A 27,654-nucleotide genomic window follows, 5' to 3' on the forward strand; every position below is an offset into this window, starting at 1 on the left:
TTCAACCACTCGGCTTCGCATCGGAGTTTGATAAACTCTCGATGGCAATAACAACTCTGTGGTATTAGTAATTATAATCACCTACTATATAAAAAGAGGCTATAAAAGAGTGTGCTAAACTCGCAGTCTAACTACGGCACAGTGTGATGAAGTTATGCAAGAGTTGTACTCACAACGAGAGTTGATTAAAATATTATTTAATGATTTGTATCGCCCTCTCGAAGTTATTCAACAACTCGGATTTTCCTCGGAGTTTGATAACCTCTCGATGGCGATAATAACTGTGTGGTAATATTCACTATGCAGCGCCAAACTTTCAAGTTCGTTTTCCAAGCACGGTTACGTGACTACTGATAAAGTCACTTCAAAATACTGGCTTGCATCTCGAACCCCTGTGCTTGGTTCTCGATTAATGCCAGATTTTATCAGTACAAAATTACGTAATCTAAACATCACGCTTTTGAGAAGCCCCAATTTATACACAATTTATACAATGTTTTCTAATTAGTTCAACTCATTTCAAGCAATAATTACCGTTCCACTTCTTCAACTGAAACTTCCCAAATCGATCGCTCAAACATCTGCTGTCGAGTTCTGTCAATCTAAAAATGTATATTCCACTTGCCAAATTTAATAGCTCCTTTTGTAGTGGTACCCACAGTCAGATCAAATGAGTTTGAAATTAATACTTTACAGAAGTTTTGATAGTTGTGCTTTCCCACAAGAAGGGCACCCGCACTCCTCATCAGCTGAAAAATACGGAATCTTTAATAAAAATTGATCACAGGTGTTTTCTGTTTGTATTTTCTGAAGAATGATCTTTTACCTCTAAATCCAATTGGCACTTTGGAAAGAAGTACTTGTATTGTCTATATGAGCAATGGAATCTAAACAAATTAACAGCCATCAAACATAGTTCAATCGTATTGCTATACCATAATATATGGCGATACATCGAGTGACCGCAACGAAAAGCTTGAGAAACAAAACATGACCGACTAACGTCCAAAATTGCTATAGAAGAACTGGCAGCGGTTCGATTCTATTATAGACTGCTGTAGCCTGGGATGGGCCGGTCGCAGGGGGGGTTCTTACCTCGCCGACTTTCTGTTAATGATAAAATCGCAATTTCTTGATAGTTTATTGTGATTTTAGCACCTGTTGCAATAAAAATTTCAAGATTAGTTATATTAAAAACGATCTGATTGTTCAAAACGTATTTTGAACAGACAATTGAACAAATTTTCGGTACGTCGGAACAGTTGTACGTCAGCGTTTTAATGAGCCTATTTCATGCTTATCGTGCACATGCGCATAACGAGTTCATATTTCGTTTCCATGGCAAAAGCAATAACCAACAACAAATAACTCACCGCGCGCTGAAGTCTTTAGGAACTGGTGCCCAGGCATAGAACATAATATCCGAAGGAGTGTTCCTATTCAAAATATTCAAGTATCCAATTTCGCCATCTGTCGGGCATTTCTTCTCATCTTCAACTTCTGACCAATCAGGAAGCGAAATCTTCTCCGTAAAGACGTGTTTGAGCTCTTTGTTAAAACATGGCTCATCTTCTTCTTCCACAGCCTGTTGAGATTCAATTCTGCTACCATCCGTTTCCTTGGAGTTTTCACCATTCAACTTTGACGTGTTGTATTCTTCGGAACTTTTACCATCGACAGTTTCCATTTGAGAGGTAATGTTGTCTTCGTAGGATATACCGACGTCTATCAAACCACTACGGATATTGAGTGAGATCACTTGCTCCAATGCACTAACACCTATAAACATACATGCCCCAAGAAATTGTTTTAATAACTACTGATTTTTGCGCGAAGATGTGATATAAGTTTATAATAATGCAGCGGGAGTTGTTTCATTTGCCCCACGATAGCATATAACAATCTATTATTTTTTATATATACCACCCATAACAATCTTTATTTTATTCACACAAGCTTTCACAACTTTGAAGGGGGGAAGAATCCAAAAAGAAAAGAGAAAAAGGCAGAATCCAACAATCATGATAACCTAATGTTGGGCTAAAAAATGCTTGGGGCCCCGTAAAGTGAATGCATATTAAATGCATTCACCGTAAAGCTTATTAATTGAATCAAGCACGCAGATAGAAAAAAAAACGTTGAGTTCTTTGACCCCAACATATACTTCTTCATTAACATAGGGTCATATTGATTCCACAATTTTTCTCCAAAGTGCTTTACAGATGATAGCGGTCAAAAACACAAAAATTGACAGACCTTAGAGCAGAAATCCGACAATAAGTCTCTCAAAAAATATTTTTGAGAATGGAAAAAATATCTTTCGGTGTGTTAAGAGTAAAATGCTTTAATAAACAATTCAAAACCAAAAAATCTTCAGAATGTCACCGAGAAATCATGATTCCATAATCACCGACCGTCATGAGGAATAAAATTTATTTTGTTTTTGAGTTCATTTGTATGAACTTTTCAAAGAAGTTGTCAAATGGATGGAAGAATATAAATCGTCTGCCAACTGCCTTACCATTAAAAAACTACGTGGAAATACTCATTGTCTTCCTAGAAAAATTCATCCGGAACAGCAATGACGACTATATCCAAAATCGACTGGTCTGGTAACCATGTTTAACTTTTGCAGCAAGATGAAATTAGTTAGTGATCTAAAAAAATTAACCATTCTTTTTCTACATACGTACACTCTGTTATAATTAACGTCATAGTTGATAAACAACAGCTGTTCATTTTGTTTATTCCAAGATAACTAAACGAATGGATAGATTCAGTCGAGTTAGTTTCTCCTGCTGCTTCAGCTCAATTAGTCGGTCCATTCACACATGTATCTCCTAGGTACCCTGAAGCGGAGATATTGGCACATTTCCAATGTTAAAAGAAGGAGGTCGAAGACTTTTTCACTGGTCTAGGATCTCCGTCAATTTTTAATTTTTGGCAGTTTATTTTCTTTATTATGTTCACCACATCTCATTCATAAATTCTCTAACAACACCGAAAAATACCTATGAAAATTATGCATGAAAAAGTGATTTATGAAGGCGAGGTTTTACAAGAACGCCTCCGACATTAAGAGATTGGATTTTAAAAAACACATAGGAGTAGTAGTACATGCTAGAGTCATGCACCTAATACAGGGGGGGGGGGACATTTTTAAGCTTACTACATTTTAATACATTGAAGCTTACATAAAACTAAGATTGTATACACCTTTGGTCCAATGGTATGAGATCCGCTTCCCACGCACTAGACCCGGGTTCGAATCCCACCCATGGCAAAAGTTTTTGGAAATGTCCCCTCCTGTATTAGGTGCGTGACTCTAGCATGTACTACTAGGAGTTACGATTATTTTGAAATTTTTCTCACTGAATTCTGCTTGCTAGGCCTTCGAGTTTGAAGTTGTTGTTTTTCAGTGTCGTACTCTGTATATATAAATTATATATATACATATATGTTAGAGTCATGCACCTAATACAGGGGGGGAACATTTTGAAATTTCAAACTCAGAAATACTGCCCCCACATAATTAAAGCTAAAAGGTCCTTTGCGCGCGATGAGTACATGAAAGGGACATCATGCAATTGAGAAAATCAATCGTATTTGAGTTACAATGGGGAAGCGAGCTTGAATTCTGCTTGCTAGGCCTTCGAGTTTGAAGTTGTTGTTTTTCAGTGTCGTACTCTGTATATATAAATTATACATATACATATATGATAGAGTCATGCACCTAATACAGGGGGGGGGGGGGAGATTTTGAAATTTCAAACTCAGAAATACTGCCCCCTCATAATTAAAGCTAAAAGGTCCTTTGCGCGCGATGAGTACATGAAAGGGACATCATGCAATTGAGAAAATCAATCGTATTTGAGTTACAATGGGGAAGCGAGCTCTGAAAATTTGATCATTTTCCTGTTTAACACGTTAACAAACAGTAGCCCAGAATTGATTCAAAAAACCAGAATGACAAACCGCGTTGTAAGAGATGAAAATGATGGGGGTATTACAAACTTAGTTTTCGATGATGGAAACCGAGAGAGACCTCCATGGCGCTGCTGTTCCAATACTGTGGTCCCTCGATCAGAGATCATATTTTTTGTTCAAGTGAGTATTATAGTGCTCATGATTAGTCTTTGTTTCGCCATGCTTTTCGTGATATCGGAAAGTTGTGAGGAGAAGTCAATTTGGATCGCGCTGCTTTCAAGTCTAGTTGGTTATATTTTGCCAAACCCTAAACTATGAACAAAGTCATTCTTACAAACGATAGAATCTTCATGGCAGTTGTAGGCCCGAGTGGTTCTGGGAAAACCGACCTAATATTCAGTATGTTGCAAAGTTCGTCGTTTTACCCAAAATTTCCCAAAATTTATTACTTCTACAAAGAGTTCCAGGATACATTTACAGCTATGCAACGTAAAATACAACAAATTGAGTTCATTCATCAAGTATTCTGGATTGGATATAACAAAGAAACTTTCAGATTGTCTGCTCGTTTATGATGACTCATGCGAGGAAATTTTTAACGACAAAGAGTTCGTAAAAATTGCAACGTCAGGAAGACACAGAAAACTTCATGTGATCTACATCAAACACAACTTATTCCAACAGAGTAAATGGTCGCGGACAATTGATCTAAACACAACTCATATAGTTTTATTCAAATCATTGCGTGACATTCAACAAATAGAATACCTCGGAAAACAGTTAAACTGTCTCCAATTACTCAAGGACGCATACAAATTAGCAACAGCTCAACCCTATGGACATTTAATCATTGACCTGGATCCTAAAACAAGTCAAGGCTTACGATTTTCTTCTCAACTCATTGGTCCCGAACCATCAATATTCTATATTCCTTCGGAGGAAGCTGTTATTACACCAATTACGAATGAAAAAGAGACATTTGCTTATGCTGAAGCGTTGGTGCGTTAACAGCAACCCCAAATCGAAAAGCAAGAGAATTTTTCTAGCCCAAGATATTGAATTCATTTGGTTCCTAAGCGATTGCGTAATGAACGTGCTCTCTGGTGTTGTCCCAATCAACAAGAAAGAACTACAACAATTTGAACCTCAACTACGACAACTTTCTGAAAAATATTTTAGTGCTCTAGAAAGAAGTAAATTATTCCAGACAACGAGAGGGCATTCTCTGATTCAACTAATTGCCAGACCTTGTCTAGAATATCTACAGAAAAATGCCAACTGAGGAATTTGTGCTCATGCCTCGCAACATGTTTACAACTGAACAACCCCAAGTTTAGCAAATATTAAACATTCCATTAACAAAAAACAAGTCGAAACAACTATCGCTTCTACAGAGAACTTCAAAACAAGAGCCACCAGAAGCGGTCATACAGCAGAACACAGAGCAACAGACAGATGACGTCATGGTTTCGGATGAAGAAGAAAAGCAACAAAGTATCCCAGACAACACTAAACGGAAAGAGTTTGATAAAATCAGTCAGAGTGTGATCGATGATATAGACTTTCTCGATAAAGACAAATTTGGAAAAGCAAAAATGATTTTGAAGAAAATCAACGGATCACGCATTATTTCACTGGACTTTGAAGGTAAAATCCTGATTAATGGAAGGAACACCGACATTCCAGCATCAACTTTCCTCTACGCATTACAACAAACATCATCAAAACTTTTGCCTGACGATTATCAAGTACTGAATTATTTGAACCTTGCGCCACATCTCACTTGTAATACTTACGCAAAGAAGTTCATAAAAATTCCGAAAGAGAAAAAACTACGTCAGTTTTCAGATGGAGCAGCCAGTGAACAGAAACCTGCTATCGAGAGAGCAGAAAAAACAGAGACTGCTAGCTTTGATGAGGAAGGCTTCGCAGACGCGGAAGAAGAAATTAAAACTCCAACAGGCTGGAAAAATCCATTCAGCGGAAATCAAAAAACTAAATAAAGTTTACACGAAAGGAAAAGCAGCATTTGGAAGTGTTGCTAACATAAAAGAGGAAAGCGGCTTTTCCCACAAAAAAATTGAAAAATTCCTTCAATCGAAGAACTCATACACTAAATATCGTCAATTCCGGAAAAGTTTTCCACGATTGAAGGTAGTTGCTTACAGAATAAACGAAATCTGGTCCATGGATGTAGCCTATATGGACAAAATAGCCAAGCACAACAATGGGGTCAAATACCTATTGATTGCAGTTGACGTTTTATCACGCTATTTACGTGTTCAACCTCTCAGAACGATGTATTCAAAGGATTGCGTTGAAGCCTTCAAACAAATGATAAAGACGAAACAACCAGAGAAAGTGTGGACAGACAAAGGCACCGAATTCAAGGGCGAGTTCAAAACATTCTGTGAAAACAAAAAGATTCATTTGTATACAACCGAAAACGAAACCAAATCGGCGTTTGCGGAAAGAAATATTCGATCACTTGAAAACATTATATACAGATACTTGGAAGAAAAATGGACTTGGAACTATATAAAGGAGCTTCCCAATTTCGTAAATATTAACAGTCGTGTTAACCGCGTCACAAAGTTAGCCCCAAATAAAGTTTTCAAAAACATGAACCATTTTTAATTTCGATTGCTTTGGACAACAATAAATATAAACCACGCTTCGAAGAGGGGGACCTGGTACGAATAGCGAAACCAGACGATACCTTCAGAAAAGGTTATACTCAGAATTATACAGACGAAGTTTTCACAGTACTGCGATTGGCTACAACAAGTCCACCTACCTACAATCTGATTGACGCGAACAACGTTAAAATCCTGGGGAAGTTTTACGAACCGGAATTAGTACAAGTTAATGTGTTAAACACTGAAGAGGAGCAATGATTTCTAACAGCAATGAGTTTACAATTGACTTGTTATCAAATGCATCAATGGACGTTTTCAATGAAAATACTATGGCAGCATTTCGGAACCAATTATCACAACCAATACACTTACAGGGAGAATGGCAAGTAGCACTGACTTCTCTATCTTTTCCATCAAACATCAATAACGTCAACTCTGGAGAAATAGTTATTTACAAGAAATCAATTACCGATCCAAATGAGTCGATTAATCGATCAGGACAACTCAGAAAAATTCGGACTGGTATTTACAACAGCTGGGAAGATCTAGTCTCGGAGATTGTTCGCATTGCAAGACTAAAACAGTTCGATCGTATGTTCGACAAGATAACGCAAAAGCTTGTGTTAACATTTGGGGAAAATGAAGGATTGTCATTTCAAGACAATGAAATTCCCAGCATTCTTGGTTTGAAGGGGACCCCGGACCCTGCACACAATGGTTTTGTTCACATTGGTTACAAGACAAACTTGGAAAATGGGGCTCCGAACACTCCTAACAGACATTTTGGTATTTTCCCCGTTGATATTACATGTGGGTCGCAGCTTATTTTTGTGTACCTTGATACTATTGAGTATCAACATGTGGGTGACTCACGTGCACCCCTTCTCAAAATCATTGAATCGGAGAGACGTCTGAGAAACGGTAGCCTCAACACAGTAGCACCTATTCACCATAAAACCTATACAAACTTGGACTACAAGCGTTTACTTTCAAACAATATCCAGAGCATCAAAGTTGAGCTGAGAAGTGAAACTGGGAAATTGATCCCTTTCACTGGAATTGGTAAAGTTGTTATAAGTCTCAAATTCCGGAGAACACGCTAACTGATGGAAGCCTATTTTAATAATCAAGCATCCAATTCAATGCCCCATTTCTAAGGAAATTATAGACAAAGAGGAAGTGGATTCGGCGCATTAGCTGCTGGCATTGGTCGTGTTGCATTACCCCTAGCCCGACGACTTATTTGGCCAGCAGCAAAAACAATTGGAAGAGAATTGCTAGTGCAAGGTGCACCAGAGTTATTAGAATTTGCAACAAAAAAGAAATCAGCGAAGCAAGCTCTGAAAAGTACAGTTGCCAAAACAGCGAGAAAACAAATCGGAGGAGCACTTCAACGAGGACGGAAAGCAATCTATCGAAGGAGGTCGAAGAACAAAGCATACAAAAAGCAGTCTCCATCAAAGAAAAAGATCATTTCGCGAAAAACGAAGCCACAAAGAAGTCGATCAGATTTCTTCTCAAAAGTAAAAAACGCGTACTAACATTGTTATTCCCACAGAGGCAACACATAGCTCATTGGACTTGTTCGAGAAACCTCCCCTTCCTGTAACATTTGATCAATCGTTCGAGCAAAAAACAGGACCTTTGTACTCGCCCACTGGATCTTCGTTAGAGTTTGAAATAGTCGGTGACAGAAATAACTTCATCGACCTACAGAAAATTTATCTGCAAATCAAATTTCGAGTTGTTCGAAATAATGGAAACGATTTACGCTTCACCACGGGAGATGCCAACAACAGTGACACGCCACATCTGGTCAATAACGTCTTACATTCGCTTTTCGCCGATTGCACAGTGTCAGCAAACGGCATCAAAATTTCTTCTGCGAATGGTCACTACGCACACAAAAGTTTCATTGAAACAGAATTTTCTCATGGATCGGACGCAAAAAAAACTTGGTTGAAATGTCAGGAATATGAATATGAAGCAGACCCAACAGGCGTCCCAGCCGCTACAATCACAGCTTGACAAGAAACTGTGAGAAGATCAGCTCAACTCACAATGTACGGAAAAATTGCTACCGATTTCTTTTCATGCGAGAAGCATCTAACGAGTGGAGTAACGCTGCGAATTTCTTTCAGACGATCACAGGATGACTTTACGATTGTGAGCGAAGACGGAGCTAAACACTATAAAATCAAAATCGATGAAGCAAATTTGTTCGTGCGAAAAATGACAGTCGCAGATAACGTTCTGGGTGCAATCGAGAAAACACTACTCAAGACACCTGCAATGTACCGCTATAATGAAGTGATTTCAAAAGCTTTCCTAGCAACAGCTGGGCAACAGAGCTGGAAGCAAGAGGACATTTTCACGAAAGAACCCATTCGTAGACTGATAGTTGCAATGTGTCGCGGCGATGCGTTCATCGGTACCAATACGCTCAATCCGTTTTCATACAGGAAGTTTGACTTGAATGAGATAATAATTTACCGTAATGGTTTCGCCACAGCTGGTACACCAATGTCAACAACCGATAATAAACGACTATACTACAATTCAATGGCTGCACTAGCTTATGTAGAAAATGGTCACGGAATATCTCTATCCGACTTCCCTCATCACTATATTATGGTGTTTGATCTCACCAGTACTCAAGAAGCCACTCATGATTTTATTCATCCCGAGTTAACAAACTCTTCATTATCTGTGGAACTCAAGTTCGGTGCAGCGTTGCCGCGCAATATTGAAATTTTATTTCTCGGGGAGAAATGTTCAACAGTTTATATCGATTCTTCGAGAAACGTTTCCAAAAACACTCTTCCTATAACCTAATGGATGAGGATAAAATATTCAAATTGACCAAACAAAGCGGGCACTTGATGTTCAAATTTAACGGTGTTTATGCAGCTGACAATTTCCCCTTGAACATGCCAACCAATTCGATTGCCATCGTAAATGCTTCGCCAGCATCTTCACCTGGATCTCATTGGGTTGTGCTGGGAAAGAGATATGGCTACCCAATAACTTACTTTGCCGACCCATTGGCATTACCCATTTATTCATATAAACACATAACAGACCGATTTCGACAAAGCACTACTGATAGCATAATAGTAGACCTTATGGAAGACCGACGTGACTCAAACAAACCCTTGCAAAGCGAAAATTCTCAAATGTGTGGACTTTACTGTATTTATATAGCTCATTATTTTCTCAATGATGGTTTCCCATTCATTCCCGATATAAATGAAGTTCAGCTTATATCATTCATTAAACATATGAAGTGAATATTCTAGAATTTCCGTTTTACTTCAAGAATGTTTGATGACTCATTAGATCTTGAACCTTGGATTAGAAGAGGAAACATTTATAGCTTGTAAACAAATTCAAATATTTGTCTAGACTTTGGAATGTTAGTTGGACAAATAACTAAGATTACCGCATCATGACATCAACTCGACTAGACATGAGTAAATAAACAACTTTTTCGCATCTGATTGGTTGAGCAAGCCTCACTAAATCCCGGGGACGTGAAACTTATTCATTGCTTTCTGCCTTTCCTCTTACAATCAGTTGATAAAGATTTTTCTTATTATTGAACAAAAACACTCAGATCGTTTACTTCTAACATCAGATTCGCAACGGTTTTCATTGAAATGCCTCAAGTCAAGTGTGATATTTGTCAAAAACATTTGGCTGACAAAAGAAGCCTTCGACGTCATCGAAAGAGCATTCATAAAATCTATCCGCAAAGTAATTCTTTCGAATGCAACGACTGTGGTTTTTCTACAAAAAGTCTCTACGAACTAACTGGTCATATGACAGTTCAGCATGATGCTCCGAACCCCCGCTACTGCTTGTACTGTAACATATGCTTCCCATTCGACCCTGATTACCTGGATCACATGAATACAGTTCATGGTTTGCCAGCTTGGAACATTGACGTGGAAAACCTACCACATTCGGGAATTTTTCCGACCGAACGCGCTTTTGGCGACACTCTGAGAACCTTCGAGATTAATGTTGACGCACATGACTTCGACCTCTTCCATATTATGCAAGTCAAGAGACAAGAAATTGAAAACATCGTTCATATGAGCGTTCAACAGCATCCGCAAAAAGTACAATTCAGTTCGACAATACAATTGACAAAACCAGCTAAAGATGATGATGAAGAACCGTCCAGCCAGCCAGATAAAATCTCAGTACATGTACAGTCGAAAATGGAGCGGGTTGATTTTGGGGGCCTTGCTGATAAAACTTTCCACGCAATGGTAGAGCAGATGCTTCTATCTTTGAATAACTTTGCTTCGCACGGTAGCGGTTGGACGTTAGATCAGATTGTCAACATAGAAGTCCGACTAGCAAAAGCTAAGCCAATAACCGCATCTTCATATTTGGCACTTCCCGCTAAGCTAGCAAACACCATGGCCTTGCTAAACATACGAAACAGGGGAGATGAAAACTGCTTCCTCTACTGTTTCACAGCTGCATACCATTTCAAATATGGTCCCCGACTTGTCCCTGCCGGTGCATCTTCACGCAGAATAACCAGTCCGGCAACATATGGACCAACTAACCCAATCGCAAAACAAGCAAATGGAGTGTTCAGCATGCCAATGGGCTTCCATCAGATGACAAAATTTGAGGACCTCAACAATGTTCGCGTCAACGTGTTTCGGTAAGAAAAACTTGAAATTGCTAACCCAATAAAGTAAAAGCTGATAAAGATCATGAGAGAAAAACAAACTGTTTGAACAAAAAAGCTTTAACACAAACAAGACTCATTAGATCAAAACTGTTTCAGCTATGCTGATAGTGGATTAACACCATTCCGGGTATCGAAAAAACTCAACTGCGACTTCAACTTGGATTTGCTTCTACTAAGTGACGGTCAAATGCATCATTACCTTTTGATACGCAATTTGCGGAGTCTGGTGCACAGAGTGCGAGAGCGGGTATTGAGGACTGATAACCATCTATGTCGAAATTGCTTCCACGTTTGCTCCTCTAAAGAGCGGTATGACAAACACATTGGTTTCTGTCAACAAAACAGGCCAGCAGTTGTCAGAATGCCTCAGGAATGTACCTTCAAATATAAGAAAATCCAATCAAGGTGGTTCGCGCCAATAGTTGGGTTTTTCGATTTGGAATCGATCATTGAATCAGTCTCTGGGTGTGGTAACAATCCGAAACAAGCAGAAACAAGGATAATAGAAATTCACAAGCCTTGCAGCTACGCATTGTTATTTGTTGCTCAAGATGAGGTAGAACCTTTTCATTTCGAATGTGTGAGCGGTCTAAATGTAATGTCACAGTTCGTGGCATCTCTTGAACAATTAGCTAGGAAAATATACAGCGTGAAGCAACGAAACATATACTTCTCTGCTGAAGCCCCCATTGCCCGAGAAGATGTGACAGATTGTTGGATATGTGAGGAAACGCTGGAAAACACTGTGGAAAATCCCACAGTGCTCGACCACTGTCATTTCACCGGTCAGTTTCTCGGATGGGCACACAACAATTGCAACATCAATCGGAAATTTCTCAATTACACGCCTCTGTTTGCTCACAATCTTTCCAACTATGATCTTCATCATGTCATTCTTGCTCTTCAAGGAAGCAACATGCGGAACACTATTTCAATCATTCCAAGCACTGATGAGAAATTCATAGCCTTGGAAATTGGAGTCCTGATTAAAATGCGTCCTAATAAGAACGGAGTTGACAAACCAGTGTATGAGCATATAAGACTGCTCGACTCCTTCCGATTTATGCACTCATCGTTAGACGCTCTCGTCAAAAATCTTCCAGCAACGAGTTCATCCATCTCGAAAACTACTTCAGCGACTGGCCAAAATCTTCTGTAGACATGTTAAAGCAGAAAGGGCACTTCCCTTACAACTACATCGAAAGTTTTTCAAAGCTAGGAGAGGCTCGATTACCACCAAGAGAAAAGTGGACAAACAGTCTTCAACAGTACGACGTGAGCGTAACAGAGGATGAATACAAGCACGCGCTAACCGTTTTTGAAACCTTCAAATGTAAAACAATTGGCGAGTATTATAACCTGTACCTGAAAACAGACGTCTTTCTCTTGGCTTCAGTCGTACTATGCTTCCGCAAGGTATGCTACCAGACTTACGGACTTGACTGTTGTCAGTATTATACAGCCTCAAATCTATCAGGTGATGCTATGCTGAAAATATGCAAAGCACCCCTTGAGCTTCTAACAGAGAGAGAGAGAGAGCAATTGGATATGATTGAGGGGCTCATTCGTGGTGGAGTTAGCTCCATTTATAATAAGAGACTCGCAGTTGCCAACAACAAATATCTTCCGAACTTTGATCCGAAGCAGCCTTCAACATTCATAGTTATGATTGACGGAAACAACCTGTATGGGGGAATAATGGAAAAATTTCTTTTGCCTCTCAACGACTTTGAATTCACAGACCAAATATGGGAGCCTGAAATTGAGCCCCAATTTATCCAGAAAGTGCTTGACACTTCAGATGAAAGCAACGTTGGGTACATAGTAGAAGTCGACTTGTCTTATCCAGATGAGCTTCATGATCTACACTCAGATTTCCCCTAGCGCCAATGAAACAAAAAGTTGAATCATGCTGGCTAGGCGATTATCAAGAAGAACTCCTGTGATATGAAAATGAACGCGCCTCCCTCAACCAATAAACTGATTCAGACGCTATTTCCAAAAAAAATTACATTTTACATTATCAAACGCTGAAGCTATATGTACAGTTAGGAATGAAAGTAGAAAAGCTACATCGAGCGCTAGCTTTTAATCAGTCGAAGTGGTTGGCTCCTTATGTGAAACTCAACCCACAGAAACGGAAGGAAGCAAAAAACAAATTCGAAGAGAACTTTTACAAACTAATGGTGAACAGCGCGTTCGGTAAAACTTGTGAAGGGAAAAGAAACCGCATTAAATTGAAACTGGTCCGCAGTGAGGAAGAAGCTCTCAAGTGGACTAGCGTTCCAGAGCTCAAGTCGTTCAAAATCATTGGAGAAGATCTTGCAACTGTACGCTTGAATCAAACAGAAATTGTGTGGGACAAACCAACAATTGTTGGTGCATGCATTCTGGATCTAGCCAAGAAATTCATGTTCGACTTTCACTACAATACCATGAAAAAGCACTTCATTTGTAACTTGTTGTATTCGGACACCGACTCCTTTGTCTATGAAATCAGGTCGAACGATTTCTATGCCGACTTGCAGAAAAAACCAGCTATCAAGGACCTCTTCGATTTCTCCAACCTTCCCGCGGAACATGAGCTATACGACGGCAGCAATGCACGAGTAACTTTAAAGTTTAAAGATGAAATGGGAGGCAAACTCATCTCGGAATTTGTGGGGCTCAAACCAAAACTTTACTCCATCAAACTCTCAGATGGTAAGTATGACCAGTAATAAATTGTTTTCGCATTGAAAATCAGGAAACAACCAGCTCAAGTCCAGCTATCAAGGACCTCTTCGATTTCTCCAACCTTCCCGCGGAACATGAACTATACGACGGCAGCAATGCACGAGTAACTTTAAAGTTTAAAGATGAAATGGGAGGCAAACTCATCTCGGAATTTGTGGGGCTCAAACCAAAACTTTACTCCATCAAACTCTCAGATGGTAAGTATGACCAGTAATAAATTGTTTTCGCATTGAAAATCAGGAAACAAGGTTAAAAGTGTTGAAAAACAAGACTCATTAAACAAAAAGCTAAAACAAAACTTTTTCAGGATTCTCGAAGCAATCAGCAAAGGGTGTCACCAGAGATGCTAGGAGGAATATGACCCATGAGCTGTACAAACAAGTGCTTACTGGTGGCGAGACGGTCCGACTTGTCAACACCAGAATTGCTTCTAGCAAACATCAGTTGATGACAGTTGTTTGCAACAAGAAATCGTTGTCCGGATATGATGACAAACGTTACATTATGCATGATAAAGTCACTACTCTACCATATGGCCATCATGCGTTGCGAGAGGAAATGTTTATGCGTAATATGATCTGTGATCCTGATTGGGGTTCGAGCGATAAAGAAGAGACCAATGTACACTTTGCAGAATCGACTATGGAGCAGAGTCCACCAGTGACTCCGCACACACAGCTACAGGAATCTTGGTCACCTCCTGATCCAGGTTTCAACCAGCGTGCGTACAGCGACGATGAGATTGAAGCAGACATTGCAGATTTTGCAAATCTGACTGAACAAGTGATTGAGGACGAAATTGAAAGATGTTACTTTATAGACGATCAGGCTGCTGAATCAGGTTCGTCGCCTAGTCTTCTAGATCTAAGACCCGTATCCCCCATTCATGTTTCTACTAGCTCTTCAACACAAGAGCAACCCTTCAACCATCCCGAACCCTCAAAAAGGACGAAAAAGTGCGCAAAACGAACGCTGGAGCTCATATCAGACAAAGAATCTATCAGTGTAGATAGAATAAAGAAATGGAGAGTAGTACAAATTGACACTGATAGTGACGACAATTAATTTCTGTGAAATAACTCTGCTTTAGTTTTCGTGACTTGTGTTTTGTTTTCCCCGTTTGATGGAAATAAAAAATCTTTCCAACTCGAGTTATAGAAAAATTGTACTGTATAAGTCTTTTAAAAGGTCCCGCATAGGCAGTTGATTATTTAATATCTGAGTCATTTTTGTCCTCAGTACCTTCAATCCATTGTATAAGTCTTTTAAAAGCTCCCATATAAGCAGTTGATCAATTTATATCTAAGTCAATTTTATCATCAGTACCTTCAATCCATTGTATAAGTCTTTTAAAAGCTCCCATTTAAGCAGCTGATCAATTTATATCTAAGTCATTTTTATCCTCAGTACCTTCAATCCATAGTATAAGTCTTTTAAAAGCTCCCCCATAAGCAGTTGATCAATTTATATCAAAGTCATTTTTATCCTCAGTACCTTCAATCCATAGTATAAGTCTTTTAAAAGCTCCCATATAAGCAGTTGATCAATTTATATCTAAGTCATTTTTATCCTCAGTACCTTCAATCCATAGTATAAGTCTTTTAAAAGCTCCCCCATAAGCGGTTGATCAATTAATAACTAAGTCATTTTTATCCTCAGTACCTTCAATCCATAGTATAAGTCTTTTAAAAGCTCCGCCATAAGCAGTTGATCAATTAATAACTAAGTCATTTTCATCCTCAGTACCTTCAATCCATAGTATAAGTCTTTTAAAAGCTCCCCCATAAGCAGTTGATCAATTTATATCCAAGTCATTTTCATCCTCAGTACCTTCAATCCATAGTATAAGTCTTTTAAAAGCTCCCCCATAAGCAGTTGATCAATTTATATCTAAGTCATTTTTATCCTCAGTACCTTCAATCCATAGTATAAGTCTTTTAAAAGCTCCCATATAAGCAGTTGATCAATTTATATCTAAGTCATTTTTATCCTCAGTACCTTCAATCCATAGTATAAGTCTTTTAAAAGCTCCCATATAAGCAGTTGATCAATTTATATCTAAGTCATTTTTATCCTCAGTACCTTCAATCCATAGTATAAGTCTTTTAAAAGCTCCCCCATAAGCGGTTGATCAATTAATAACTAAGTCATTTTTATCCTCAGTACCTTCAATCCATAGTATAAGTCTTTTAAAAGCTCCGCCATAAGCAGTTGATCAATTAATAACTAAGTCATTTTCATCCTCAGTACCTTCAATCCATAGTATAAGTCTTTTAAAAGCTCCCCCATAAGCAGTTGATCAATTTATATCCAAGTCATTTTCATCCTCAGTACCTTCAATCCATAGTATAAGTCTTTTAAAAGCTCCCCCATAAGCAGTTGATCAATTTATATCTAAGTCATTTTTATCCTCAGTACCTTCAATCCATAGTATAAGTCTTTTAAAAGCTCCCATATAAGCAGTTGATCAATTTATATCTAAGTCATTTTTATCCTCAGTACCTTCAATCCATAGTATAAGTTTTTTAAAAGCTCCCCCATAAGCGGTTGATCAATTAATAACTAAGTCATTTTTATCCTCAGTACCTTCAATCCATAGTATAAGTCTTTTAAAAGCTCCCCCATAAGCAGTTGATCAATTTATATCCAAGTCATTTTCATCCTCAGTACCTTCAATCCATAGTATAAGTCTTTTAAAAGCTCCCCCATAAGCAGTTGATCAATTTATATCAAAGTCATTTTTATCCTCAGTACCTTCAATCCATAGTATAAGTCTTTTAAAAGCTCCCATATAAGCAGTTGATCAATTTATATCTAAGTCATTTTTATCCTCAGTACCTTCAATCCATAGTATAAGTCTTTTAAAAGCTCCCCCATAAGCGGTTGATCAATTAATAACTAAGTCATTTTTATCCTCAGTACCTTCAATCCATAGTATAAGTCTTTTAAAAGCTCCGCCATAAGCAGTTGATCAATTAATAACTAAGTCATTTTCATCCTCAGTACCTTCAATCCATAGTATAAGTCTTTTAAAAGCTCCCCCATAAGCAGTTGATCAATTTATATCCAAGTCATTTTCATCCTCAGTACCTTCAATCCATAGTATAAGTCTTTTAAAAGCTCCCCCATAAGCAGTTGATCAATTTATATCTAAGTCAATTTTATCATCAGTACCTTCAATCCATTGTATAAGTCTTTTAAAAGCTCCCATTTAAGCAGCTGATCAATTTATATCTAAGTCATTTTTATCCTCAGTACCTTCAATCCATAGTATAAGTCTTTTAAAAGCTCCCCCATAAGCAGTTGATCAATTTATATCAAAGTCATTTTTATCCTCAGTACCTTCAATCCATAGTATAAGTCTTTTAAAAGCTCCCATATAAGCAGTTGATCAATTTATATCTAAGTCATTTTTATCCTCAGTACCTTCAATCCATAGTATAAGTCTTTTAAAAGCTCCCCCATAAGCGGTTGATCAATTAATAACTAAGTCATTTTTATCCTCAGTACCTTCAATCCATAGTATAAGTCTTTTAAAAGCTCCGCCATAAGCAGTTGATCAATTAATAACTAAGTCATTTTCATCCTCAGTACCTTCAATCCATAGTATAAGTCTTTTAAAAGCTCCCCCATAAGCAGTTGATCAATTTATATCCAAGTCATTTTCATCCTCAGTACCTTCAATCCATAGTATAAGTCTTTTAAAAGCTCCCCCATAAGCAGTTGATCAATTTATATCTAAGTCATTTTTATCCTCAGTACCTTCAATCCATAGTATAAGTCTTTTAAAAGCTCCCATATAAGCAGTTGATCAATTTATATCTAAGTCATTTTTATCCTCAGTACCTTCAATCCATAGTATAAGTTTTTTAAAAGCTCCCCCATAAGCGGTTGATCAATTAATAACCAAGTCATTTTTATCCTCAGTACCTTCAATCCATAGTATAAGTCTTTTAAAAGCTCCGCCATAAGCAGTTGATCAATTAATAACTAAGTCATTTTTGTCCTCAGTACCTTCAATCCATTGTATAAGTCTTTTAAAAGCTCCCATATAAGCAGTTGATCAATTTATATCTAAGTCAATTTTATCCTCAGTACCTTCAATCCATAGTATAAGTCTTTTAAAAGCTCCCCCATAAGCAGTTGATCAATTTATATCTAAGTCATTTTCATCCTCAGTACCTTCAATACATAGTATAAGTCTTTTAAAAGCTCCCATATAAGCAGCTGATCAATTTATATCTAAGTCATTTTTATCCTCAGTACCTTCAATCCATAGTATAAGTCTTTCAAAAGCTCCCATACTAGTAGCTGATCAATTAATAACTAAGTCTTTTTTAACCTCAGTGCCTTCAATCCATAGTATAAGTCTTTTAAAAGCTCCCATACTAGTAGCTGATCAATTAATAACTAAGTCTTTTTTAACCTCAGTACCTTCAATCCATAGTATAAGTCTTTTAAAAGCTCCCCCATAAGCGGTTGATCAATTTATATCTAAGTCATTTTCATCCTCAGTACCTTCAATCCATAGTATAAGTCTTTTAAAAACTCCCATATAAGCAGCTGATCAATTAATAACTAAGTCTTTTTTAACCTCAGTGCCTTCAATCCATAGTATAAGTCTTTTAAAAGCTCCCATACTAGTAGCTGATCAATTTATATCTAAGTCATTTTTATCCTCAGTGCCTTCAATCCATAGTATAAGTCTTTTAAAAGCTCCCATACTAGTAGCTGATCAATTTATATCTAAGTCATTTTTATCCTCAGTACCTTCAATCCATAGTATAAGTCTTTTAAAAGCTCCCCCATAAGCAGTTGATCAATTTATATCTAAGTCATTTTTATCCTCAGTACCTTCAACCCATAGTATAAGTCTTTTAAAAGCTCCCATATAAGCAGTTGATCAATTTATATCTAAGTCATTTTTATCCTCAGTACCTTCAATCCATAGTATAAGTCTTTTAAAAGCTCCCATACTAGTAGCTGATCAATTAATAACTAAGTCTTTTTTATCCTCAGTACCTTCAATCCATAGTATAAGTCTTTTAAAAACTCCCCCATAAGCAGTTGATCAATTTATATCTAAGTCATTTTCATCCTCAGTACCTTCAATCCATAGTATAAGTCTTTTAAAAGCTCCCATATAAGCAGCTGATCAATTAATAACAAAGTCTTTTTTAACCTCAGTGCCTTCAATCCATAGTATAAGTCTTTTAAAAGCTCCGCCATAAGCAGTTGATCAATTAATAACTAAGTCATTTTTGTCCTCAGTACCTTCAATCCATAGTATAAGTCTTTTAAAAGCTCCCCCATAAGCAGTTGATCGATTAATAACTAAGTCATTTTCATCCTCAGTACCTTCAATCCATAGTATAGGTCTTTTAAAAGCTCCCCCATAAGCAGTTGATCAATTTATATGAAAGTCCTTTTTATCCTCAGTACCTTCAATCCATAGTATAAGTCTTTTAAAAGCTCCCATATAAGCAGTTGATCAATTTATATCTAAGTCATTTTTATCCTCAGTACCTTCAATCCATAGTATAAGTCTTTTAAAAGCTCCCATACTAGTAGCTGATCAATTAATAACTAAGTCTTTTTTATCCTCAGTACCTTCAATCCATAGTATAAGTCTTTTAAAAGCTCCCCCATAAGCAGTTGATCAATTTATATCTAAGTCAATTTTATCCTCAGTACCTTCAATCCATAGTATAAGTCTTTTAAAAGCTCCCCCATAAGCAGTTGATCAATTTATATCTAAGTCATTTTTATCCTCAGTACCTTCAATCCATAGTATAAGTCTTTTAAAAGCTCCGCCATAAGCAGTTGATCAATTAATAACTAAGTCATTTTTGTCCTCAGTACCTTCAATCCATATTATAAGTCTTTTAAAAGCTCCCCCATAAGCAGTTGATCAATTAATAACTAAGTCATTTTCATCCTCAGTACCTTCAATCCATAGTATAAGTCTTTTAAAAGCTCCCCCATAAGCAGTTGATCAATTTATATCTAAGTCATTTTCATCCTCAGTACCTTCAATCCATAGTATAAGTCTTTTAAAAGCTCCCATATAAGCAGCTGATCAATTAATAAATAAGTCTTTTTTAACCTCAGTGCCTTCAATCCATAGTATAAGTCTTTTAAAAGCTCCCATACTAGTAGCTGATCAATTTATATCTAAGTCATTTTTATCCTCAGTGCCTTCAATCCATAGTATAAGTCTTTTAAAAGCTCCCATACTAGTAGCTGATCAATTTATATCTAAGTCATTTTTATCCTCAGTGCCTTCAATCCATAGTATAAGTCTTTTAAAAGCTCCCCCATAAGCAGTTGATCAATTTATATCTAAGTAATTTTCATCCTCAGTACCTTCAATCCATAGTATAAGTCTTTCAAAAGCTCCCATATAAGCAGTTGATCAATTTATATCTAAGTCATTTTTATCCTCAGTACCTTCAATCCATAGTATAAGTCTTTTAAAAGCTCCCATACTAGTAGCTGATCAATTAATAACTAAGTCTTTTTTATCCTCAGTACCTTCAATCCATAGTATAAGTCTTATAAAAGCTCCCCCATAAGCAGTTGATCAATTTATATCTAAGTCATTTTCATCCTCAGTACCTTCAATCCATAGTATAAGTCTTTTAAAAGCTCCCATATAAGCAGTTGATCAATTAATAACTAAGTCTTTTTTAACCTCAGTGCCTTCAATCCATAGTATAAGTCTTTTAAAAGCTCCGCCATAAGCAGTTGATCAATTAATAACTAAGTCATTTTTGTCCTCAGTACCTTCAATCCATAGTAAAAGTCTTTTAAAAGCTCCCATACTAGTAGCTGATCAATTTATATCTAAGTCATTTTTATCCTCAGTGCCTTCAATCCATAGTATAAGTCTTTTAAAAGCTCCCCCATAAGCAGTTGATCAATTTATATCTAAGTCATTTTCATCCTCAGTACCTTCAATCCATAGTATAAGTCTTTCAAAAGCTCCCATATAAGCAGTTGATCAATTTATATCTAAGTCATTTTTATCCTCAGTACCTTCAATCCATAGTATAAGTCTTTTAAAAGCTCCCATACTAGTAGCTGATCAATTAATAACTAAGTCTTTTTTATCCTCAGTACCTTCAATCCATAGTATAAGTCTTTTAAAAGCTCCCCCATAAGCAGTTGATCAATTTATATCTAAGTCATTTTCATCCTCAGTACCTTCAATCCATAGTATAAGTCTTTTAAAAGCTCCCATATAAGCAGCTGATCAATTAATAACTAGGTCTTTTTTAACCTCAGTGCCTTCAATCCATAGTATAAGTCTTTTAAAAGCTCCGCCATAAGCAGTTGATCAATTAATAACTAAGTCATTTTTGTATTCAGTACCTTCAATCCATAGTATAAGTCTTTTAAAAGCTCCGCCATAAGCAGTTGATCAATTAATAACTAAGTCATTTTTGTCCTCAGTACCTTCAATCCATATTATAAGTCTTTTAAAAGCTCCCCCATAAGCAGTTGATCAATTAATAACTAAGTCATTTTCATCCTCAGTACCTTCAATCCATAGTATAAGTCTTTTAAAAGCTCCCCCATAAGCAGTTGATCAATTTATATCTAAGTCATTTTCATCCTCAGTACCTTCAATCCATAGTATAAGTCTTTCAAAAGCTCCCATATAAGCAGTTGATCAATTTATATCTAAGTCATTTTTATCCTCAGTGCCTTCAATCCATAGTATAAGTCTTTTAAAAGCTCCCCCATAAGCAGTTGATCAATTTATATCTAAGTCATTTTCATCCTCAGTACCTTCAATCCATAGTATAAGTCTTTCAAAAGCTCCCATATAAGCAGTTGATCAATTTATATCTAAGTCATTTTTATCCTCAGTACATTCAATCCATAGTATAAGTCTTTTAAAAGCTCCCATACTAGTAGCTGATCAATTAATAACTAAGTCTTTTTTATCCTCAGTACCTTCAATCCATAGTATAAGTCTTTTAAAAGCTCCCCCATAAGCAGTTGATCAATTTATATCTAAGTCATTTTCATCCTCAGTACCTTCAATCCATAGTATAAGTCTTTTAAAAGCTCCCATATAAGCAGCTGATCAATTAATAACTAAGTCTTTTTTAACCTCACTGCCTTCAATCCATAGTATAAGTCTTTTAAAAGCTCCGCCATAAGCAGTTGATCAATTAATAACTAAGTCATTTTTGTCCTCAGTACCTTCAATCCATAGTATAAGTCTTTTAAAAGCTCCCCCATAAGCAGTTGATCAATTAATAACTAAGTCATTTTCATCCTCAGTACCTTCAATCCATAGTATAAGTCTTCTAAAAGCTCCCCCATAAGCAGTTGATCAATTTATATCTAAGTCATTTTTATCCTCAGTACCTTCAATCCATAGTATAAGTCTTTTAAAAGCTCCCATATAAGCAGTTGATCAATTTATATCTAAGTCATTTTTATCCTCAGTACCTTCAATCCATAGTATAAGTCTTTTAAAAGCTCCCATACTAGTAGCTGATCAATTAATAACTAAGTCTTTTTTATCCTCAGTACCTTCAATCCATAGTATAAGTCTTTTAAAAGCTCCCCCATAAGCAGTTGATCAATTTATATCTAAGTCATTTTTATCCTCAGTACCTTCAATCCATAGTATAAGTCTTTTAAAAGCTCCCCCATAAGCAGTTGATCAATTTATATCTAAGTCATTTTTATCCTCAGTACCTTCAATCCATAGTATAAGTCTTTTAAAAGCTCCGCCATAAGCAGTTGATCAATTAATAACTAGTCATTTTTGTCCTCAGTACCTTCAATCCATATTATAAGTCTTTTAAAAGCTCCCCCATAAGCAGTTGATCAATTAATAACTAAGTCATTTTCATCCTCAGTACCTTCAATCCATAGTATAAGTCTTTTAAAAGCTCCCCCATAAGCAGTTGATCAATTTATATCTAAGTCATTTTCATCCTCAGTACCTTCAATCCATAGTATAAGTCTTTTAAAAGCTCCCATATAAGCAGCTGATCAATTAATAACTAAGTCTTTTTTAACCTCAGTGCCTTCAATCCATAGTATAAGTCTTTTAAAAGCTCCCATACTAGTAGCTGATCAATTTATATCTAAGTCATTTTTATCCTCAGTGCCTTCAATCCATAGTATAAGTCTTTTAAAAGCTCCCATACTAGTACCTGATCAATTTATATTTAAGTCATTTTTATCCTCAGTACCTTCAATCCATAGTATAAGTCTTTTAAAAGCTCCCCCATAAGCAGTTGTTCAATTTATATCTAAGTCATTTTTATCCTCAGTACCTTCAATCCATAGTATAAGTCTTTTAAAAGCTCCCATATAAGCAGTTGATCAATTTATATCTAAGTCATTTTTATCCTCAGTACCTTCAATCCATAGTATAAGTCTTTTAAAAGCTCCCATACTAGTAGCTGATCAATTAATAACTAAGTCTTTTATCCTCAGTACCTTCAATCCATAGTATAAGTCTTTTAAAAGCTCCCCCATAAGCAGTTGATCAATTTATATCTAAGTCATTTTTATCCTCAGTACCTTCAATCCATAGTATAAGTCTTTTAAAAGCTCCCATATAAGCAGTGGATCAATTTATATCTAAGTCATTTTTATCCTCAGTACCTTCAATCCATAGTATAAGTCTTTTATAAGCTCCGCCATAAGCAGTTGATCAATTAATAACTAAGTCATTTTTGTCCTCAGTAACTTCAATCCATAGTATAAGTCTTTTAAAAGCTACCCCATAAGCAGTTGATCAATTAATAACTAAGTCATTTTCATCCTCAGTACCTTCAATCCATAGTATAAGTCTTTTAAAAGCTCCCATATAAGCAGCTGATCAATTTATATCTAAGTCATTTTTATCCTCAGTACCTTCAATCCATAGTATAAGTCTTTTAAAAGCTCCCATACTAGTAGCTGATCAATTAATAACTAAGTCTTTTTTAACCTCAGTGCCTTCAATCCATAGTATAAGTCTTTTAAAAGCTTCCATACTAGTAGCTGATCAATTAATAACTAAGTCTTTTTTAACCTCAGTGCCTTCAATCCATAGTATAAGTCTTTTAAAAGCTCCCATACTAGTAGCTGATCAATTTATATCTAAGTCATTTTTATCCTCAGTACCTTCAATCCATAGTATAAGTCTTTTAAAAGCTCCCCCATAAGCGGTTGATCAATTAATAACAGTCATTTTTGTCCTCAGTACCTTCAATCCATTGTATAAGTCTTTTAAAAGCTCCCCCATAAGCAGTTGATCAATTTATATCTAAGTCATTTTCATCCTCAGTACCTTCAATCCATAGTATAAGTCTTTTAAAAGCTCCCATATAAGCAGTTGATCAATTTATATCTAAGTCAATTTTATCCTCAGTACCTTCAATCCATAGTATAAGTCTTTTAAAAGCTCCCCCATAAGCAGTTGATCAATTTATATCTAAGTCATTTTTATCCTCAGTACCTTCAATCCATAGTATAAGTCTTTTAAAAGCTCCCATATAAGCAGTGGATCAATTTAAACCTAAGTCATTTTTATCCTCAGTACCTTCAATCCATAGTATAAGTCTTTTAAAAGCTCCGCCATAAGCAGTTGATCAATTAATAACTAAGTCATTTTTGTCCTCAGTACCTTCAATCCATAGTATAAGTCTTTTAAAAGCTCCCCCATAAGCAGTTGATCAATTAATAACTAAGTCATTTTCATACTCAGTACCTTCAATCCATTGTATAAGTCTTTTAAAAGCTCCCATATAAGCAGTTGATCAATTTATATCTAAGTCATTTTTATCCTCAGTGCCTTCAATCTATAGTATAAGCGTTTAAAAAGCTTCCGCGCTATCAGATGAAAATGAAAAAAGTAGCTGATGTATATATTACCCAACAAAAATTCCTCTTTGTCTCGAAAAAATTAGGAATATGTTCATAGTTACCTCCGTAGATCATCTGTGTCGATTGTAGCAATCTGTCATAATCTACCCTACAACTGATCTAAGTGTCTAAGTGAACTCAGTGAGTGTTTGTGAATGGTGGTGCGTGTTAAAAGTTTGTGAACTGGTGCCGTCTAATTTTCGCAATGGGGTTTCTCTAAACCAGCAAGGTCCGCTTGTCAATCATTGGGGTTGCCAAAGTTAAGAAGGCAAGGAGTTTACTGACGTCAAGCGAGTACAGTTCCTGCTACTCTTCAGACTGTTTATCTCAAGACTTTGTACTCCAGACAAGATATTAAAATTAATTCCCAATATATAGAATTTATCAACAAACAAAAATATAAAGGTGAGCAACATCAGAAATTGGTGATTAACTAAAATGTCATGAGACAAAGAGGAGAGTTTTGAAATAAAAAACCCAAAAACTGGTCAAAAAGTAAAAATTAAAAGGACTAACTGAATTATTCCTTTTCTGTAGTCGGTTTCCAACTGGCTCTCCTCGTTGCTCTCCACCTTGCTCTCCGCTTTGCACTCCCTTTTGCTCTCCACACTACTTTGTTCAGCCAGAAAAATGTCACCAATACCCTTAATATGTACAAGTTAAAACTCGCTTAGGTAACCAGCAGGTAGCTTAGGATCCAATACACAAGTTATTTTTCACCAATACCCCTGATATGTACAAGTTAAAACTCGCTTAGGTATCCACTAGGTAGCTAAGGATCCAATACACAAGTTATTTTTCACCAATACCCCTGATATGTACAAGTTAAAACTCGCTTAGGTATCCACTAGCTAGCTAAGGATCCAATACACAAGTTATTTTTCACCAATACCCCTGATATGTACAAGTTAAGAAGAAGAAGAATTTATTTCTCTGATACAAAATAATACTAGCAACACAAAGTCTAATATATATTTAGCACAGAGGGGACAGCAGACGGAACCAATTAGTTCACTTGAAGCTGCCCTAATCCAATAACATTGTATTGCAGAAAATGAATAATTATCAACTAAGTCCATTTAAGTATCCCAATCTCACCAAAGCAAGTAAAAAAACGAAACATTAAAAAAAATGAGTAACTTAAAGAAAAATTGAAATTGTTTTGCATTTTAGCTACCTGACTGATGTAGCGCATACTGAGAGGCTTTGAAGTGATGCATGATTTGTTTGAGGGAAGGGGTACGTTACATTGATCAAGGTTAGGTTCTGACACCCAAGTGTCAAGATCCCAAAACCCAAGATCTATGTAACGTTGACAGACTTCCTCCCCCTGCAACGAACAACCCGCACCACTTTTGTGGCCAGGAATTCTTAGAAGTTCGTTAGGAGGAAGTCTGACTGCTCTATTCACTATACTATACTTTAACTATCCAAACACAAAGTCAGTTAAGTCTATATTGCCTAGAATATATAGATCCCTTATACTATGAACAATTTTGGAAAAAAATGCATTATCTATCTCAAGAGGTGTTTCAAGAACACCGTTTTCAATCAGCAAGTTGAACAAATTAGCTCCTCTATAGGCTAACGAACATTTTTTAAACCTGTTTGACTTGGAAGGCAATTTTAGAAGATTTTTCTGAGCACTGCGCGTTAAACGGGGGTTTTCTTTATATTGAAACAGGTTATTCATATATTCCTCCGAATGCAATTTTCCAGCAGAACGAAGAACACATTTCAGAAGCTCATATATGTAAAGTTCATAGACCGAAAGAATTTTATTCTGGACAAAAAGATTACCAACATGCTCGTCTTTTTTCATGAAATAGATTGTACGCAATATTTTCTTTTGAAGAATATGAATAGGCTTTAATGCATTCAGCGATGTACATCCATAAACTAAAATTCCATACTGAATTATGGGTTTAACGTTTGTATCATAAAACCTCAGCAAGAAAACTGTAGGAACTAAGTGCCTTAGCTTGCACAAAATTTCACACTGAACACTAAGTTTTTTACGAACTGTTTCGATATGGTAAATGTACTTAAGTTGATTGTCCAGAACGATTCCTAAATACTTGCGGTGCGATTGGGAAACTTGACACGATCCGGCTATGTTTAGATAACTAGAATCTGGAGTCACATTTTTGAAATTAACATGAACCGTTTTCTCTAAATTCAGTGTTAATTTGTTATTTAACAGCCAAGTGTTTACACTAGCTAGATCCACTTCCAGCTCATTTTTGGAGCAGTTAATGCCCGCAATGTTAGTATCGTCTTCAAACAGAAACACGTCATTGCTATTACATGCCTTAGGGAGGTCGTTTATATAAATGATGAACAACAAAGGGCTTTGAATTGAACCTTGAGGAACGCTGTATTTTATATCAGACAGCTTAGATCTTACACCATTTACTTCAACACACTGTTTACGATTGCTTAGAAAACTTTTCATCCAATTTTTACAAAGACCCACTAAACCATAAAGATCAAACTTTCTGAGTAAAATTTTATGGTCAATTGTATCAAAAGCTTTCTTTAGATCAATGAAGACAGTTGCCGTTGTTTTTTTATCATTAAGTGCTCTTACTTTTTCCGTAAATTCAGCTATGGCATCAATAGTACAATGCTTGCGCCTAAAACCAAACTGATTCTTGTGTAAGAGATTGTTGCTTTCAAGATAATTATAGATCCTGGAGTAAGCTATTTTTTCAAAGATTTTGCCCCAACATATTAAAAGAGAGATGGGCCTGT

The 27,654-nt window shown here is 36.4% G+C and overlaps 3 protein-coding genes across 5 annotated transcripts in view; 1 reads left to right on the forward strand and 2 right to left on the reverse strand.

The window, feature by feature from the left end:
- The window catches only part of LOC142337663 (uncharacterized), a 454,746-nt gene that overhangs the window by 424,538 nt on the left and 2,554 nt on the right, over nt 1-27,654 (reverse strand). The gene's annotated exons all lie outside the window — the stretch shown is intronic.
- Nucleotides 1-27,654, forward strand: part of LOC142337648 (uncharacterized) — a 422,288-nt gene that overhangs the window by 98,048 nt on the left and 296,586 nt on the right. The window lies entirely within an intron of this gene.
- Nucleotides 1-27,654, reverse strand: part of LOC142337694 (putative tRNA pseudouridine synthase tag-124) — a 58,334-nt gene that overhangs the window by 5,752 nt on the left and 24,928 nt on the right. The window contains exons 5-8 of the mRNA XM_075387142.1: nt 1,374-1,779; nt 827-887; nt 690-749; nt 535-602 (exon numbers count right to left, since the gene is read on the reverse strand). Coding sequence (XP_075243257.1) covers nt 535-602; nt 690-749; nt 827-887; nt 1,374-1,779 — 595 coding nt within the window. The remainder of the gene's footprint in view (nt 1-534; nt 603-689; nt 750-826; nt 888-1,373; nt 1,780-27,654) is intronic.

This window comes from Convolutriloba macropyga, chromosome 1 (genome assembly GCF_964194025.1).
Source record: "Convolutriloba macropyga chromosome 1, txConMacr16.3, whole genome shotgun sequence".
NCBI classification, from domain to species: Eukaryota; Metazoa; Xenacoelomorpha; order Acoela; family Convolutidae; genus Convolutriloba; species Convolutriloba macropyga.